The 19135-nt window shown below is 43.0% G+C and overlaps 1 protein-coding gene across 2 annotated transcripts in view; it reads left to right on the top strand.

Annotated features, from left to right (window-relative positions):
- The window catches only part of LOC121001736 (polyamine-modulated factor 1-binding protein 1-like), a 370872-nt gene that overhangs the window by 64914 nt on the left and 286823 nt on the right, over window positions 1-19135 (top strand). For both annotated transcript variants that reach the window (XM_040432927.1, XM_040432926.1), the window contains exons 9-10: window positions 15981-16211; window positions 17859-17981. In XM_040432927.1, the coding sequence (XP_040288861.1) occupies window positions 15981-16211; window positions 17859-17981 (354 nt within the window). The remainder of the gene's footprint in view (window positions 1-15980; window positions 16212-17858; window positions 17982-19135) is intronic.

The raw sequence follows: 19135 nt of genomic DNA, 5'->3' as shown, positions 1-19135 counted from the left end.
AGCCAGATCCCCGTGAATAGATCCTCTGTGTCAGTTTTCTTATGCACTTAAGACCATAGCAGTCATATACTCTCTCAGTTTTCCCTTTTCCATGAAATATAATTGCCTAAGCATTTTAGTATAGATCAGATTTCCCAGTCTCTTGGTCATCGAAGTTATTCTCCTACGCACGTAATTAGACATACAACTTCAATTAACAGTAATGGCAGACATGATGGCGGGCAGTGCGCAAATAACACAAAGTATTAGCTTTTTAATACAACATAAAGTCACTTAAATTCTAGCTAAAATGATGGTCTGTACAGACAGCAGTGTAGCACGCACTACCGATTTATTGTTTTTTCTTTGCTACATTTTACTTGTTAGCAAAATATAATAATATTTTTTATAAAGGGACTATGCTAAACGGTCGACTGCAATAGGTAAGGCCTGGGAGATCAGTACAAAACCTACCTTTTATGGAGCGGCATGGCTGTGCTTGTACACTATAGAAAAAAGCACCAGCCTACGTGAGCTCCCACGGTCCCGGCCACCAGAGAGGCCGGCATTTTTTCTTATACTGTGCAAGCACGAGCACCACTGCTGGATTGTAGGGTGGTCATAACTATGGAAGCAAGCAGTGCATGTTATGGAAAAAGGAACCAAGCCAGCAAAGGAGGCAACGTGGACAATCTGAATACATTAGTAAGTGTCTGGTATTAACTTTCTCTACATGATAAATGCCACTTGCTGAAGTGAGACAATCCCTTTTAAGACCGCTCCCGTTCAACTGTCAGTGACTGAGAGCTATGTACATATGTATACACACTTAAGCTTCATGCACACAAACGTATTTTCGGTTTGCATTTTTTTATGGATCAAATGCAGACCCATTCATTTCTACGGGGCCGCAAAAAAAATTTACCACTTGGAACCGAACCAGAGTTCGGTAAAAGGTTTTTAGCAGTAGAAATGAATTTGATTCGCTCATCCCTAGTTATTATCCTTATTGCTTCCTTTGCTGGCTCGATTCATTTTTCCATACCATGCACTGCTTGTTTCCATAGTTATGACCACCCTACAATCCAGCAGCGGTGCTCGTGCTAGCACAATATAAGAACAAATGCCAGCCTCTTTTGGAGTTCTGCTCTTCTGTGTACTGGACCCTGCTTTTGGATTTATCGGATTTTGCTTGTTTGCCGCCTGCCTCTGACCTTGGACTTCGTTTATGGACTTTGCTTGATCACTGCCTGCCCTGACTCCGGACTTCCTGACCACCTACTTTCCCTCAGTGCTTGCACCAGTATCTTTGACTCCCTGGTCAGCTGCCACTGACTCGGAGACTGCTCTGGAGTGGCACTTGCCAACTACCCTAACGGTCCAAGCCTATCCTCGCCATCAGAGGCTCTAGTGAAGACCAGGTAGTTGCTTAGTCACACCCCTCCAGAGTATAGCCCAGTGGTGGCGAACCTATGGCACGGGTGCCAGAGGCGGCACTCAGAGCCCTCTCTGTGGGCACCCACACCCTTGAAAATGTCTAAGCCGTATCAATATTCCTTAGACTCTTCCTGCCATTTATCAGCGCACAGCGCGCTATAAACAGCACAAGCAGCGCACTAAATGTAGGCAGGCTATTATAGCTAAATGATAGATATACTATACTGGACTGTAATATTCTGGTTACATTGTGGTGTTGGCACTTTACGATAAATATGTGGGTTTTGGGTTACAGTTTGGGCACTCGGTCTGTAAAAGGTTCGCCATCACTGGTATAGCCAATCAGTGGCACAGTGGGTCCACACTCGCTTGCATAACATTTATATTCACACTACTGGTAATAAAAGCTACACCAAAAGTATATTTGTCCTGCTAACAGAACAATGCAAAAACCAAAGTTAGGCAGCACCTCCTAGCAAAGTAAAATACATCTGCAAGTGCTAATCGACTGGGACTTCAGTGATTGAAGAAATACAGACTAAGGGCAAACGAGTTCCACACTCCAGCAGCTCCAATCCTGACCTCCCAGCACTGACGGAGTCGCATAGCATTATATTGATTTATGATGCTATGTAACCCCTTAGCGTTCTGGACTGTATTGGATAACACTGACAGCATTATGTCAGTGTTATCCACATTATCAATATGTCAGTGTTATCCATGCTGAAAACCCCACAATCTCCAGAAGAGGCACCTGTGTCCCCTGCTTGGATGGGATGGTGTTTAAAGGTACAAGTCTTTGAAGTCTCTGACAGTCTCAAAGAGTTGAATGGATTGGCAGCACACATTTGCACCTGCTGCTGTCTTCAAACAGGGGAACACGGGACCCCCATTGCCATGATTGGCCGGGGCCACAGCAATTGGACCTGTGCGGATCCGACACTTATTCCCCTTATCCTTTTGTGGATTGTGGACACATGATTTTTTTCTGTGAAAACCCCTTTAACCACCTTGCCACATATTTGCACCTACGTTCAGATCATGCACTCTAAAAGGAAGTAATGAAGTCTACGTCATACATGATGGAAATAAAGTGCTGAACGTGACGGGTATATAGAAATTCTGCTTTGTACTGTCTGGTGGTGCCCTGTCTTTCCTCAAGTTTGTCTTTTCTCTCTTCCCCTTCCTCTCCTCTCTTCTCTCTTCTTTTCTATGTTAGGTTGTAGAAATGTTCTCTTCTGCAAAGTGGACAATGTTTGAAGCCAATGCATTCTTCAAAAATATATGTTAAGAAACTCACTTTTAAAGGTTTCTCTCAAGTGTACAAATGCATTTATGAGACATGTCTTTTATCAAAGGTGGTGTCACTTGCATCATTAAGCAGCCTGCCCATCGTAGGCCATAGTGACAGATATGTGCATGTGCCACAAACGTTTGAATACAACCATATAGCTTCTTATCATGCGTGTCCAACATATGGGCTCTGCTGCCTGGAGACAGAGGAGAGCACATGCTAATATCAAGTGCACTTGTATTGTTTACCCGAAGCAGACTTTTCTTGTTCTATGGATTTGTATAATCTTATAAGCAAATCTATGTATTTGACATTTAAATGCCTCCAGAAGAATTGTGTTCGAACACATTTATAATGAAAGAAACAAGGAAAGTATGGTTACTTTACAGAAGTCTGTTCAGCTGAGATATGGTGATTATCCTGCAATTTAGCTGCAGGTTCTTTACAATGCATCCCTCTATGATTGCACTGATGTATACAGAAACTTTCCCTTAATAGAAACCGGTCTAGTTTATTTTTCAATTTTCAGCGTGAACCTCGTCATTTTCTGGTACTTTTTGTGACCTTTATTTGGCTGACAAACGTACCTTTTGTGGGGCTTTTATGATCTGGAGTAGTGTGAATATGAACTTTTATTCTGCCATGTTCTGCGCCTCCAAGTGTCCAGGGCAGGGCTTCATTGTGAAGTTCTCGCTGCATTGCTCTGCTTCACAAACCCTCCCGTCTGCTCTGAGTGACAACTCGAGTGGTCTCCTTTTAGAATGCAGATCAATTCAAAGAGCACTTCACAGTAAATCTCTGCCTCCTGTGTACTGGTGGCGTAGAGCATAGCAGAATAAAAGTTCATATTCACACTACTCCAGATAATAAAAACTTCACAAGGAGTATGTTTGTACTGCTCTCCTAGACCCTACCTAGTGTTACTGACAGATCTCCTTTAAGGTTTAAGTGGTTGTCCCTGATTAGACCAAAAAATTCTACTCTTCTCCATGGCTATTTCATTAAACAGGAATGAGCTGTAATACAAGAAGCCCATGGACAAGTGTGACACTGTTTCTGGGGAGAAAAATATACTTTAATCCCATACAAATATACAGACCTCACTCTTTCTTTCCTGGTGGACTACCTTATCCCAGGGATATGCAGCATCAGTCACACTCTCTCTGCTGCATCACAGCCATTACAGAATCACTGGCATGTCTCTTTTTAGATGAATCCCTAACCCACCCAACCTAGTGGCATTAATACACTATGCAGAGATATCCATTTTAACCAAGGATGGGGAAGGGGTCTTTCAAATCGGGCCCAGCCAGAGACCACCACAAAATAAGAGAACATAACAGGGATAGTTTCTGCTGACATTGTGATTCCCAGCCCACCAATGGCTTATTACCATTGTAATTCATGCGCTACATCAAACTATACTATATGCCTCACATAATTATTTGCTGAAAAGTGTGCCAATTTGGTTAATTTACCTTATCAGCAAAATCTGTAAGCTAGCATAACTTCCAATTCAGTGGTTTGGATAGATTTTGCATAACATATTAGTGAATTGCATGTACAGCTATTCCCTAATATATTGTACTATGTGAGTTGATTATTATGCTGGGGTCTGAAGGTATCTGCCAGTACAGCAGAAATTGCCCTTACGTCTCATATCTCTTTAAACCATTCTAGCATGCAAATAGGACAACTACCTGCTCTTTTAACCCTTCATGGGAATTCTATAGATGTTCAAGTGCCACCGTTTTATGACAGTGGAGCTTCAAGGTCTGCTGGCTGGGAAACCAGAATTTACATTCCCCAGTTACTGTGACGCTTTCAGGTTTGAGAAATTCTCTTGAAAATCCGTAACTCTTGTAACCTATCATGAGCTCTAATCTCTTCTGTTAAATGGTCACTAACTTTTCAACAACTTTCCTTAAATCAATAGTACAGGCAACCACAAGAAACTTTGTAATACGTCTTATCAGCAATCCCCACCCCCCCTTCCTTGCTAATTGTTTTTCACTTTGAAAATGCCTTAGGCTACTTTCACACTAGCTTTTTTTGCAGATCCGTCATGGATCTGCAAAAATGCTTCCGTTACAATAATACAACCGCCTGCATCCGTCATGAACGGATCTGGTTGTATTATGTCTTCTGTAGCTATGACGGGTCTGTCATGAACACCATTGAAAGTCAATGGGGGACGGATCCATTTTCTATTGTGCCAGATTGTGTCAGGGAAAACGGATCCGTCACCATTGACTTACATTGTGTGCCAGGACGGATCCGTTTGGCTCCGCTTCGTCAGGCGGACAGCAAAACGCTGCAGGCAGCGTTTTGGTGTCCGCCTCCAGAACGGAATGGAGACTGGACGGAGGCAAACTGATGCATTCTGAGCGGATCCTTTTCCATTCAGAATGCATTAGGGCAAAACTGGTCCGTTTTGGACCGCTTGTGAGAGCCCTGAACGGATCTCACAAACGGAAAGCCAAAACGCTAGTGTGAAAGTAGCCTTAATCTAGTCCAAAATGGGAGGAGCTCCACAGGAGAATCATATTGCACTTGTCAATGCAAGGCTATGGAGATGTGAGGCTTAAGCAGTCAGAAAGAATTAAATAAGACACAGACAGGTGGAGCTACATGGGCTGAAATATAAACTTCTTAAGTACTGTATCCATAACCATATAGGTTAGTACTTCTCTGTAATTCTCACCATGCTCTTTTGGCTGCTTGTGAGTGCATAAGAGAAGGTTAGGAAGCAAATTTTCCTCTATTTTCTGTGTGCAGTGGATTGGAACTGGTCCCCCCCCCCCCCCCACACCATGTATGAATGCACAGAAAATGCCAGATACAAGTCATATAGTGGCCAGAAATAGTGTTATTCATCATGTACACACACACTGTACTATTGAGAAATTTAGAGTTTGTTTAACCCTATCAGTACCAGGCCACTTTTTACCTTAAATTTCAGGCCGATTTCTGCAAATCTGACATGTCACTTTATGTGGTAATAACTTTGGAACGCTTTTACTTATCCAAGTCATTCTGAGAATTTTTTCTTGTGACACATTGTACTTCATGACAGTGGTAAATTTGAGTCGATATATTTCATCTTTTATTTATAAAATAATCCAAAATTTTCCACAAATTTGGAAAATTAACAATTTTCTAAATTTTAATTTCTCTACTTTTAAGACAGATTGTAATACATCCTAAAATGGTTATCAATCAACATTCACCATATGTCTGCTTTATGTTGGCATAATTTTGTTAATGTCATTTTATTTTTTTAGGATGTTAGAAGGCTTAGAAGTTTAGAAGCTCTTTTTAAAATTTTCTAAAAAATTTCCAAAACCATTTTTTTAAGCACCAATTCAGTTAAGTGATTTTGAGGGGGCTTACGTAATGGAAACCACCCATAAATGACCCAATTTTAGAAACTAAAACCCCTTAAATTATTCAAAACTGATGTTACAAACGTTGTTAACCCTTGAGGTGTTCCACAAGAATTAAAGGAAAATTTTTTGGTAAATTTGATCAATATTTTCTTGCAACACAGCAAGGGTTAACAGCAAAATAAACCTCAATATATAAATAGTTATGTGATGGCTCACCTGTCTCGATTTATGGAATAAGGTGCTCTGTTAAAAAAAAGGTTTAGGCCTCCTGCACACGACCGTATGGCTTTTTCAGTGTTTTGCAGTCCGTTTTTCACGGATCCGTTGTTCCGTTTTTTGTTTTCGTTGTGTTTCTGTTCCGTTTTTCCGTATGGCATATACAGTATACAGTAATTACATAGATAAAATTGGGCTGGGCATAACATTTTCAATAGATGGTTCCGCAAAAACGGAACGGAAACGGCTGCATTTCCGTATGTGTTCCGTTTTTTTTTTGCAGACCCATTTACTTGAATGGAGCCACGGAACATGATTTGCGGGCAATAATAGGACATGTTCTATCTTTAAACGGAACGGAAATACGGAAACAGAATGCATACGGAGTACATTCAGTTTTTTTTTGCGGAACCATTGAAATGAATGGTTCCGTATATGGACCGTATACGGAACGCAAAAAAAACGGCCAGTAAACGGGGGAAAAAAACGGTCGTGTGCAGGAGGCCTTAGGCCTCCTGCACACGACCGTATTTTTTTGCGGTCCGCAAAACGGGGTTCTGTTTTTCCGTGATCCGTGACCGTTTTTTCGTCCGTGGGTCTTCCTTGATTTTTGGAGGATCCACGGACATGAAAAAAAAGTCGTTTTGGTGTCCGCCTGGCCGTGCGGAGCCAAACGGATCCGTCCTGAATTACAATGCAAGTCAATGGGGACGGATCCGTTTGACGTTGACAGAATATGGTGCAATTTCAAACGGATCCGTCCCCCATTGACTTTCAATGTAAAGTCAGGAGTTAATATACCATCGGATCGGAGTTTTCTCCAATCCGATGGTATATTTTAACTTGAAGCGTCCCCATCACCATGGGAACGCCTCTATGTTAGAATATACCGGTCGGATTTGAATTACATCGTGAAACTCAAATCCGACAGTATATTCTAACACAGGGGCGTTACCATGGTGATGGGGACGCTTCAGGTTAGAATATACTAAAAGAACTGTGTACATGACTGCCCCCTGTAGTTAACACATTGGTGGCCAGTGCGGCCGGCCCCCCCCCTCCCCTGTAGTTAACTCATTGGTGGCCAGTGCGGCCGGCCCCCCCCCCTCCCCTGTAGTTAACTCATTGGTGGCCAGTGTGGCCGGCCCCCCTCCCTCCCCTGTAGTTAACTCATTAGTGGCTAGTGCGGCCGGCCCCCCCCTCCCCTGTAGTTAACTCATTGGTGGCTAGTGCGGCCGGCCCCCCCCTCCCCTGTAGTTAACTCATTGGTGGCCAGTGTGGCCGGCCCCCCTCCCTCCCCTGTAGTTAACTCGTTGGTGGCCAGTGGGCCCCCCCCTCCCTCCTAATTAAAATCTCCCCCCTATCATTGGTGGCAGCGGAGTGTACCGATCAGAGTCCCAGTTTAATCGCTGGGGCTCCGATCGGTAACCATGGCAACCAGGACGCTACTGCAGTCCCGGTTGCCATGGTTACTTAGCAATTTGTAGAACCATTATACTTACCTGCGAGCTGCGATGGTCTGCGTCCGGTCGGGAGCTCCTCCTACTGGTAAGTGACAGGTCCGGCCGGGAGCTCCTCCTACTGGTAAGTGACAGGTCATGTCACTTACCAGTAGGAGGAGCTCCCGGCCGGACCTGTCACTTACCAGTAGGAGGAGCTCCCGACCGGACGCAGACCATCGCAGCTCGCAGGTAAGTATAATGGTTCTACAAATTGCTAAGTAACCATGGCAGCCGGGACTGCAGTAGCGTCCTGGTTGCCATGGTTACCGATCGGAGCCCCAGCGATTAAACTGGGACTCCGATCGGTACACACCGCTGCCACCAATGATAGGGGGGAGATTTTAATTAGGAGGGAGGGGAGAAGGCCCACTGGCCACCAACGAGTTAACTACAGGGGAGGGAGGGGGGGACCCACTGGCCACCAACGAGTTAACTACAGGGGAGGGAGGGGGGGGGGGCCCACTGGCCACCAATGAGTTAACTACAGGGGAGGGGGGGGGGGGCGGCCGCACTGGCCACCAATGTGTTAACTACAGGGGAGGGAGGGGGGGGGGGGCGGCCCCCCTGGCCACCAATGTGTTAACTACAGGGGGGGGGGGGGGGCTGCCCCTTGCTGCCTGGCAGCACCTTCCAGGCAGCAGGGGGCAGTCATGTACACAGTTCTATTAGTATATTCTAACCTGAAGCATCACCATGGGAACGCCTCTGTGTTAGAATACACTGTCGGTTCTGAGTTTTCACAAAGTGAAAACTCAGCTATGAAAAAGCTTTTATGCAGACGGATCTTCGGATCCGTCTGTATAAAAACTAACCTACGGGCCACGGATCACGGATGCCAATCTTGTGTGCATCCGTGTTCTTTCACGGACCCATTGACTTGAATGGGTCCATGAACCGTTGGCCGTGAAAAAAATAGGACAGGTCATATTTTTTTCACGGCCAGGAAACACGGATCACGGATGCGGCTGCAAAACGGTGCATTTTCCGATTTTTCCACAGACCCATTGAAAGTCAATCGGTCCGCGAAAAAAAAACCGAAAACGGCACATGGCCACGGGTGCACACAACGGTCGTGTGCATGAGGCCTAACCTTGTAAAACCTCACAAAAGGACATATGTATAATTAATTAGATTAACACTATCATCCAGGACTGTATTGAGAACCTACGTTTTAATTAAATATAAAAAGGACTAATTAAGCACAATTCATGTAATATTTAATCAATCCTAACATATAGAAATCAATAATTAAAGGAATTCTGTCATGAGATTTTACCCCTATAACCTAAACATATGCTCATGTACGGAGTAATAAGAATAATCCTAAAATGGCCTTATTAAACTTCACTGTGGCTCTATTTGCCCAAAAAATTGGTTTTTATAACCTGTCAATCACTAACTTAAGGTGCCCAAGTGGAGGTCCGTTAATACAGGGTGCCCGGCCGCACCCCTCGACCGTCCGGTGCCCAGCGCCGCCTTCGCTGTCTTCTGTGCCGCCTTCTACAGCTCAGCGCCGCCTCCGCAATCCTACCCGTCCCTCTGCCAGATCCCGCGCCTGCGCACTAGTGCGCATGCGCATTTGGACTATTATTATTATTATTATTTTTTATATATTTCCTTATATGTTTTATCAAGTTTTTATGTATTATTGATTTATATATGTTAGGATTGATGAAATATTACATGAATTATTTTTGATTAGTCATTTTTATATTTAAAGGGGTTGTCCGAGTTATGGAAAAAAAAGATATAGCACTGTAAATCTGATGGTCAGCAATATATAACTAAGCTAAGCAAGTTTTAGGCAAAAAAATATCTATTTCCTTATTTCCCTGGTTCTCTTCTAGCCCTTTGTTTACTTGCAATAAAAACAATATCTGCCCCTCCCCCTGGAATGCTAAGGGAGTGAATACAAGTACTGCCCTGAGTGACATGTCTGCCTGCTGGGAGACTCAGCAGCATATTGTATGTGTAGAACTGGAAGTCCTAGCTGTACAATGACACTGCTAATACACACAGGATCTTCCTCCTACCTGCAATGCTCTGCAGAACTTAATTTCAGCTCCTGTGCCCAGCATTTGTCTCCTCACTGCCTGCAGCTACACAGTAAACACTCGAGCCCTGAGTCTGTGCAGCTGAAGGGGTTAAGGATCCTGGGAGAGAGCAATAAGCAGCAGTCGGCAGTGCAGGGGGGCGTGGCCAGCACAGTGATGTCTCCCATAGAGATCTCTCAGGCTTGTGCACCAACATTATCAGAGCAGGGAGAGAAGCTGACATCACAGGTCATGTGACCGTCAGTGAAATCTGAGAAACCAGCCACTGGAGATAAAGTGAGTTAATTGGAAAGATGTTACATTTGCCTAGTTAGAAACATAGAAAGAATAAAAAAATAACTCTGACAACCCCTTTAATTAAAACGTAGGTTCTCAATACAGTCCTGGATGATGGTGTTAATCTAATTAATTATACAAACCTCAATGTATATTACTCGGATTCTGAAGTTTACAGAAATACCCCATATGTGGTGGTAAACTGCTCTATGGGGACGTAGCAGTGGTCAGAAGGAAAGGAGCGCTATATGGATTTTGGAGGCAGATTTCGCTAGAATGGTTTTTAGGCACCATTTTGTATTTGAAGAGACGCTGATGTACCCCTACAGTGGAAACCCTCAAAAACTGACCCCATTTTGGAAACTACACCCCTTAAAGAATATATTAAGGGGGGTACTGAGCACTTTGACCCCCTAAGCGTTTTACGCAGTTTGGAAACACTTGGCTGTAAAAATGAAAAGTTTTGTTTCTTCCAATAATATGTTGCTTTAGTCCTAAATTTTTATTTTCACAGGGGGTAACAGGAGAAAAATCACCCCATAATTTGTTACCCACTTTCTCCTGAATAATGGAAACACCCCATATGTGGTGGTAAACTGCTGGGGTGGCACATGGCAGGACTCGGAATCGGAAGGAGCGCCATATGGCTTTTGCAGCACAGATTTTAATAGATAGGTTTATGGGTGCCATTGGTTTTTATTTTTTTAATGATTGCCTTATGTGGGGGTGAATTTTTTGTGGCGTGAGGTGACTGGTACAATTTTGAGGTACATAAGACTTTTTGATCGCTTGGTATTAAACTTTTTGTGAGGCAAGGTGAAAAAAAAATGGCTGTTTTGGCATAGTTTAAATATATATATATATATGATTTTTTTTTTACAGCTTTCATCTGAGGGGACCTATAATGTGATATTTGTATAGAGAAGGTTGTTACAGACTCAGCGATTCTTAATATGTCTATCGTTTTTATTTTTGTTAAGTTTTACACCGTGAAATCATTTTTGAACAGAATAAAATCTTATTTTTGTGTTGCCATTTTATGAGAGCCCTATTTTAATATATATATATATATTTTTTTAGGTGATTGTCTTAGGTAGGGGCTCATTTTTTGCGGGATTAGATGACTGTTTGATTGGTATGATTTTGCGGTACTTAATACTTTTTGATCACTTGGTATTACACTTTTTGTGAGGCAAGGTGACCAGAAAATGTCTTTTTTGACACAGTTGTTTTTTTTTTTTTTTTTTTTTACAGCGTTCACCTGACTGGGTGGATCATGTGATATTTTTATAAAGCCGGTCGATACGGACGCGGTGATACCTAATGTTTCCTTTCCGTTTTTTACCTATTTTAAAAACTATTTTAATTTTTTTTCTTTTTTTGGGGAAAAGGGCCCTTTTTTTTACATGAAACTTTTAATTTTTTTGGAAAACTAAATTTTTTACTTCTTTTTTCACTTAATTTTTTTGTCCCACTCTGAAACTTCAACTTTTTCGGGTCTGATCCCCTTTACAATGCATTACAATGCTTCTGTATTGTAATGCATTGGCTGTAGGTATACACTTACAGCTTCCTGCCTGTGAGATTCAGGGGGCTGGATCTCACAGGCTGTCGTGGCAGGCAGCCACAATGCCTAAGGAAGGCATCGCTCTGCCTTCCCTGCCATCGGGTCCCAGTCACAGCAACACGGGGACCCGATTGACACCCCGCACCTGGCAGGATACAGCACGTGCTGCGGCCAGCGCTGACCGCGGCAGTGCAAGGGTTTATGCGCCAGCATCAGTGTTTTCACTGATGCCGGCTCATACAGCAGGGGTCCGGCTATCAGTGGCTGCTGGACCCTTGCAGCTGATCGGGCGGACGCAGCTCCTGCGCCCGATCAGAGCACCGTAGCTATACGGTGCTGGGATTTCTGTCCCAGTTTCCAGCACTGTACATGTATGATGCTGTTATCCTACAGGTTAAAAGTTAGGTAAGCTTTAGGTGTATCCAAATCTCAATGCTGAAACCAACACCTATCAGAAGAATTGGGTCTAGGGTTAATGATTCCACCTTTTGGTGGCCTTTCTTGGCCAAATTCCAGAGTTGCTATTTTTCCATTTAATGATTTTTTTTCCTTTCATGTCTTATTTTATTTTAGCATTGACAGGTTCTTAAAGGGAATGCGTTTACATTAGTTTTTTTTTATGTTAAACATATTTTTTAATATTTTGGTGATTCTGTTTTGAATTTTCTATGTCATCTATATATAAAAGAAAAAAATCCTAAAATTGTGCAGTTTTCACACAGGCCACTAAGTCTAATGATAGGCATCACTTCTCGATCTGTACAGATCAATTATTCGTCAGTTATCTCATTATCATTGCAGAATGGATTACAATGGCAAATATCGCCTATATATAGATAACACAGGATCCACCATTTGACAATAGGTGATATTGCAGCTTATCTACTCCCTCCTAGTACAATGGCCTCTGCATAGGACAAAGAGCATGCCTAGAAAACTGTCCCATAGAGGTCAACGAGTCCCCTCCGGTCTTTTATGTCTGTAGCCCTTGGTGGCGGCTATGAATCATATTTCTAAATGCCGTTAACAGCTCAGGCAAGATGGCAGCCCCCAAAATCATCTTCAGGAAGTGGAATAAAAAAATCTACAACATAGATTAGAAAAAAAATAATGCGTATCACTATCTGGTTTTAATTAACAGAAAGAATCCACCTTCCCTTTAAGTAAAGGTTCCTGTATAGTTGCAGCAGCAGTTCATATAAGCTCGATTTCATCATTAGTATAATGTCATTCCTGATGTTTCATCATACTATAGACATTACACTGTAATCATGTATGCCATGAGCCTAACAATGTTACTGAGGGGTAAATTTTAAACAAACTTGGAAATCCCAGTCGTCAAAGTTCATTTCATCAATTAGGGTTCTGCTGGGAATTCTAGCTTTACCTTGCCCAAGCATCATTAAGTTCCCATCTATGAGACAGACCTTATGCAAAGGAACAATCCGATGATTGTGTTAATTTGAGAAGTTGATTAAGACAGGAGAAATTAGAAACATCCACAGCAAAGCAAAATCTGGGCACATTTCCCAACATAAGCCTTGCAATGCTCAGGGGCAACGCTGACGCGATTGTTACAAGGTGTCCATTCATAACAAGCTGTGGCAGTGCGCGGCGATGACAATCTTTTTTATTTCTTCATTAAGTATTATGAATGCCTCCTTTAAAAATATGAAGAAAAAAAACCTCTTAATGTGAGAGTGACAGTAGTTATTTTCTGTCCTGAACGTTTGAAAAGCTTGTAGAAGACACCTTAAGGGAAAAAGCCAAAGTGATGGAGTCACTTGTATTTAAAATCCCTCAAATAAGAATGTGTATAAGGGCTCATGCACACGGCCGTTGCCTGGCTGTGGCCGTATTGCGGCCCGCATACATTGGGTCCGCAGTACACGGGCACCGGCTGTGTGCACCCCTCATCAGGGATGCGGACCCATTCACTTGTTCTATTTTTTTACGGTGTGGACGGATCACGGACCCATTCAAGTTGAATGGGTCACGATCAGTCCCGTCCGCCGCATGGATTTTACCCTTGCATTGGGGATCGCAAATTGCGGTCCCCAATGCACAGAACAGCCGTGTGCATGAGGCCTAAATATTACTTATTTTGTAATTTTATGTATAACCAAATTGGAGGATTTGTTGGGCTACTTTCACACTTGCGTTCGGGGTTCCGCTTGTGAGTTCCGTTTGAAGGCTCTCACAAGTGGCCCCGAACGGATCCGTACGGCCCCAATGCATTCTGAGTGGATGCGGATCCGCTCAGAATGCATCAGTCTGGCAGCGTTCAGCCTCCGCTCCGCTCAGCAGGCGGACACCCGAACGCAGCTTGCAGCGTTGGGGTGTCCGCCTGGCCGTGCGGAGCCAAACGGATCCGTCCAGACTTACAATGTAAGTCAATGGGGACGGATCCGTTTGAAGTTGACACAATATGGTGCAATTTTCAAACGGATCCGTCCCCCATTGACTTTCAATGCAAAGTCTGGACGGATCCGTCTGACTAACTTTCACACTTAGATTTTTTTGTGAAATATAATGCAGACGGATCCGTTCTGAACGGATACCATCGTTTGCATTATAGGTGCGGATCCGTCTGTGCAGACACCAGACGGATCCGCTCTGAACGCAAGTGTGAAAATAGCCTTACTTTTCCTTTGTGTGTTTGTTGCATAATTATTAAAATATTATTAGCATTTGTACCATTATTGTTTAGATCTCGCTTAAAGGGGTTTTCTAGAATTTTCCAATTCATGGCCTATCCTCAGGATCATTAATGTCAGATCGGTGGAGCTATGACTCCCGGCATCCCCGCTGATCAAGTGTTTGAGAAAGCCATGGCACTCATTGGAGCTTCGGTGAGTGCCGCGGCCTCCTCACAGCTCAACGAGCACAGTGCTGTACATTGTAGAGCAGCTGTGCTTGGTATTGCAGCTCAGCCCCATTCACTTGAATGGGACTGAGCTGCGCCTAGGTCATGTGACCAATGAACGTGACATCACATGGCCTAGGAAGAGGCCTAAGTGCTCATGGAGCTCTGCTGCCTTTTCGTACAGCTGATTGGCGGAGGTGCCTGGGGTCGGACCCCCACCAATCTCATATTGGTGAACTATCCTAAGGATAGGCCATCAATCTGAAAATCCAGGAAGCCCCTTTAAAGTAGTTGCTGGCTTCGGGAGACCCCCTACTGATATTGTTCCTGTTAATTATATTGACATGGAGTCATCTCCCACAAGCCTACAACCACCCAATGCACATGGTAGTTTGGTGGGTCACTCTTCTTAGATATTAATGGAAGTTACAGATATGTTTGCGTACTCTCAGTGAGGACCATATTGAACTCTGATCCATCAGTTCTGGTGCAGTAATTGGCCTCTACAGTCCAGCACAGGAACCTTTGTTGCCTCTCACACAGTTGATCTACTAATAATAACCTATTAGAATTTATTAACCCAATGATGTGTGCATGCTCTGATGACACTATGGCTGCATGATGGGCTTTCAGATGCAGTTTCATCTGATAGGCTCAAAGTTCCTAGTCCGGCACTGCTCTCTTCTGTAGATTTTCTTTGTTTTGAGTGTTTAAAGTCACCAACTGGAGTAGAGGGTCATAGACCCCCTTAATATTGCAATCATTGATGGACTCTGGTTACTACATTCATTTAGTCTTCTATTTATGACCCGTCCAATTGAGATCTGGCAAAGGGTCTCAGAACCGCAGCACAACGCTTACGTTTTGTCCACATTCATTGTCAATGGGGACAAAACTGAACAAACCGGAACGGAGCGCACCAGAATACATTCCGTTCCGGTTTGTTGCATTCCCATACCCGATACAAAATCGCCGCTGTTTTTGTGTCCAGCATGGGAAATTGAAGAAGCCGCATACGGCACCAAAAACCATGCAAGTCAATAGTGCAGAAAAAAACTGTTCCGGCGCCCGGTTTCTTCGATATAATACAACCGGATCTGTTCTGAACGGATGCAGCCGGTGATATTATAACGGAAGCGCTGTGCTGTGGTTTTGAGATCCCAAACTGGATCGCAGATATGAAAGTAGCCTTAATTACATAAATGTCAAAAACTACAGCGCATTTATTGTTTCCTACGAGTCCGTGTGATTTTGGCCTCAATCTGAGTTTTCTGAAAACTTTTCTTTTTTCATTTTTACTGCTGTTTTTATTAGAAAATGTTTTTTTTTATTATGTGGGATGGGAGGCTAAAAAATAAATTTTACAAATTTTGTGTCTATTTTTCCCCAACTTTTGCTAGACTACGAACAAAAAGGAAACCATTCAGAGCCTTGAAGCTGAAATATTGATTCTTCAGCATCGGTGTAAGGACAAGACTGACCAGGTAGAAACCTTTGAGCACCTGATTGACCAGTTAACTGGAGAGTTGCATTCCTCTAAGGACGATGTTAAATTGAGCAAAGAGCAGTGCCAGCAGTATGGGCGGCAGGTGGAGACATTGACCGAAAAGATTGATCTCCTCCAAAAGCAGGTACAGAGCATTGTCACATCAGAATGTCCTGTCATAGTTATTACCCTTGTGTCTAAGCTGTTTCTTCCCTTTGCGTTGGAAGTTTTCTTATTACTCACCATTGCTAAGTGGATTTGTTTGCAGAATACAGGCTATTCTTAAGAACATATTTTTCTCTCCTGACCGTAAAGAAGTAGGTAGGACACTTTAATCCTGTAATTTTCTTTGAGGTTTAATCAAAATGTTAATAAATGTACAGTGCCTCTGTTATGATACTGTGGAAGTTTAAATAAAAACATGAAAATAAAATGATAAAGCATTAAAGGGTTTCTGTCATGAGAAAAATCGTTATGTAGCTGACTGACATTAGCGATGTGCGAATGTCAGCAGAACATAACTGTGTGATTATTAACTCCCTGCCTGCCGCCGTTCCTTCAAAATAAAGACTTTTATAATATGCTCATGAGCCTCTAGGAGCTAGTGGGGCGTTGCTGCAGCACCTAGAGGCTCCCTCTTCTCACCCTTTGGCACGCCCAGGTCCAGTTGATTGACGTCCTGGTTCTCCTCTGTGCCCGTAAAATCCCGCGCCTGCGCCGTCTCGTTTAGGATTCGGCACAGGCGCAGTGAGTGAAGCCGGCAACAGGAGAGCGTCCTTCACTCACTGCGCCTGCGCCGAATACTAAACTGGACGGCGCAGGCGCAGGATTTTTTTTCCGTTCTGCATAACGGAAACCAGACGGCTCTGTCATGATTGCTCATAGACTTCTATTATGACTGAAAGCAAAACGGAATGCCTTTTAAAGGCTTCCGTTTTGCATTCCATCATAATACAAGCTTATAGGCAGCAAAACAGATCCGTCCTGGTTTCCATTATGCAGGACTGGACTCCTACATAATGGAAACCAGGACGGATCCGTTAGGGTGCCCATAGACTTGTATTATGAAGGATTAAAACGGAATGCCACTTAAAGGCTTCCGTTTTGACTTCCGCCTTATGGATTCCGTTATTTTCCGTTATAACCATGCGATGTGAACAAGCCCTTATTTGTGTTTGATTATGTATGTGCATATCATATAACAGTACTATGTACAGTATTTGTGCAGTATGTAGGTTAAGTTACTTTTTATGGAAGGAGGTGAATTTAGTTAATTCTAGGTGTGTGTACATGGGGAGTGCCGCAATGAATCTTTTCACTGGATGGCAATAAAACTTGCTACAGCCCAGTATACAGCAACCTTATAACATCAATGTTACTACTATACTTCAAAACCTATCCTCAGGATGGGTCCTCAATATCAGATCTGCGGGGGTCTGACATCCGGTACCCGATCAGCTGCATGAAGGGAAGGTGCGCGCAGTGTACGTCCCTTTTCTCTTCCTGTTTGCTGCTGCTAGGTCTATGGCAAGAAAGAAGGGAGACAGCACGCGCGCCTTCCCTTCATACAGCTGATCGGCGGGGGTGCCGGGTGTCAGACCTCCGCTGATCTGATATTCATGACCTATCCTGAGGATAGGTCTTCAATATTAAAAGCCTGTATGAACCCCTTTAATGTCTTTTTGGTGCACCTTTATTCTGTATGTAAATACTATACACCAATATACTGTATATTAGAGGTGAAAATAATGTGATTGTTTTTTTCATAGAATGGAATCTCTTTTTCTTTCAGATCTTGAAGAGCCAAAATGACATAAATAACATTTCTTCTAAATCCGAGGACTACAAGTCCGCTCACAGCCACACAAATGACGATTATGAAGCACAGTCTTTACACCTACAGGAGTGTCAAAAAGTAAGCAATATATTTTATCTACACAGGGGGAAGTTTATTATAGACTGGTGTTTTACGCCAGTCTATAAAATGCCCTGCGCTGCCAGAGGATGCGCCTAAACTAAAATCTACGACCGTTCTGTGCTGAAAACTAGCGTAAAAGAAGATAAATTTGCTGGCCCCGCCCACATGGTATACAAACTTCACTTGTGCCTAGATTTAGGCACAGTTGTGTTCAGAAAGCCGCAAATGTGAGGTTTGCAAATTTTTTTATGGCATGGCGGAATGATAAATTCCCAGCACATTGCACAAAGGGAGTGTAAATCTACCTACTGCTATGTTCTGCTCTTAAAGAAACCCCCTAACTCACTAAGAAGCCTCTCACAACGTACTGTAACATGCCAGATTTCTTTCAAATGTCTTTTTATTGAGTTTTCTAAACTTTTTGTGACCATCTTCTTAGCAGTTACTGGCAAAAACAGTGGGCTTTTTATAGGGGACACAATTACTATAGATTAACAGTTTCCTGATTTCTGTATCATATCAGAAGTGAGATTTATATTTAAAGAATTTATAATCAAAATTAACTGAAAGTCAATTTGTCCTCAACAATTTGCTATTTTTTAGGGCTCATTCAGACGGCCGTATGCGGATCCTTTTTTTTGCGGATTAGATGCTGTCCCATTCATTTCTATGGGGCCCTTTTCTTCCATTGCACGGCTCAGCAAAAAAAATGAAACGTCCTATACTTGTCAGTGAAAATCAGGACATGGCCCTATTAAAGTCTATGGATCAGCAAAAAAAACGGAATGCAATCCGTTCTTTTGCGGACATGCTGAACTGTCGGCAAAAAAACGGATCTGCATTTTTGCGGACAGCATACGGCCGTCTGAATGAGCCCTTAGATTAAGTTTAAAAAATAATAATTTGGTGATGTTATTTTTTATTTTTCTCATCTCTAACTGGCCACCCAGCCAACAAATAGATGCCTGTTCTTGGTCTGTACACATCAACTTTTTGCCATCATCTCCTTATGATTACAGTCAAGATTACAATGACAGACATCACCGATCGCTAGATAAGACAGAATCATCCCTTCATAATCAGTAATATCACAGCACATCTTCTCCTTCCTGACCTCTGCTCAAGTCACGGGGCATTCCTAGAACATTGTC

This window comes from Bufo bufo, chromosome 5, assembly GCF_905171765.1.
Source record: "Bufo bufo chromosome 5, aBufBuf1.1, whole genome shotgun sequence".
Lineage (NCBI taxonomy): Eukaryota > Metazoa > Chordata > Amphibia > Anura > Bufonidae > Bufo > Bufo bufo.
This window is presented reverse-complemented; position numbering and strand designations above follow the sequence as displayed.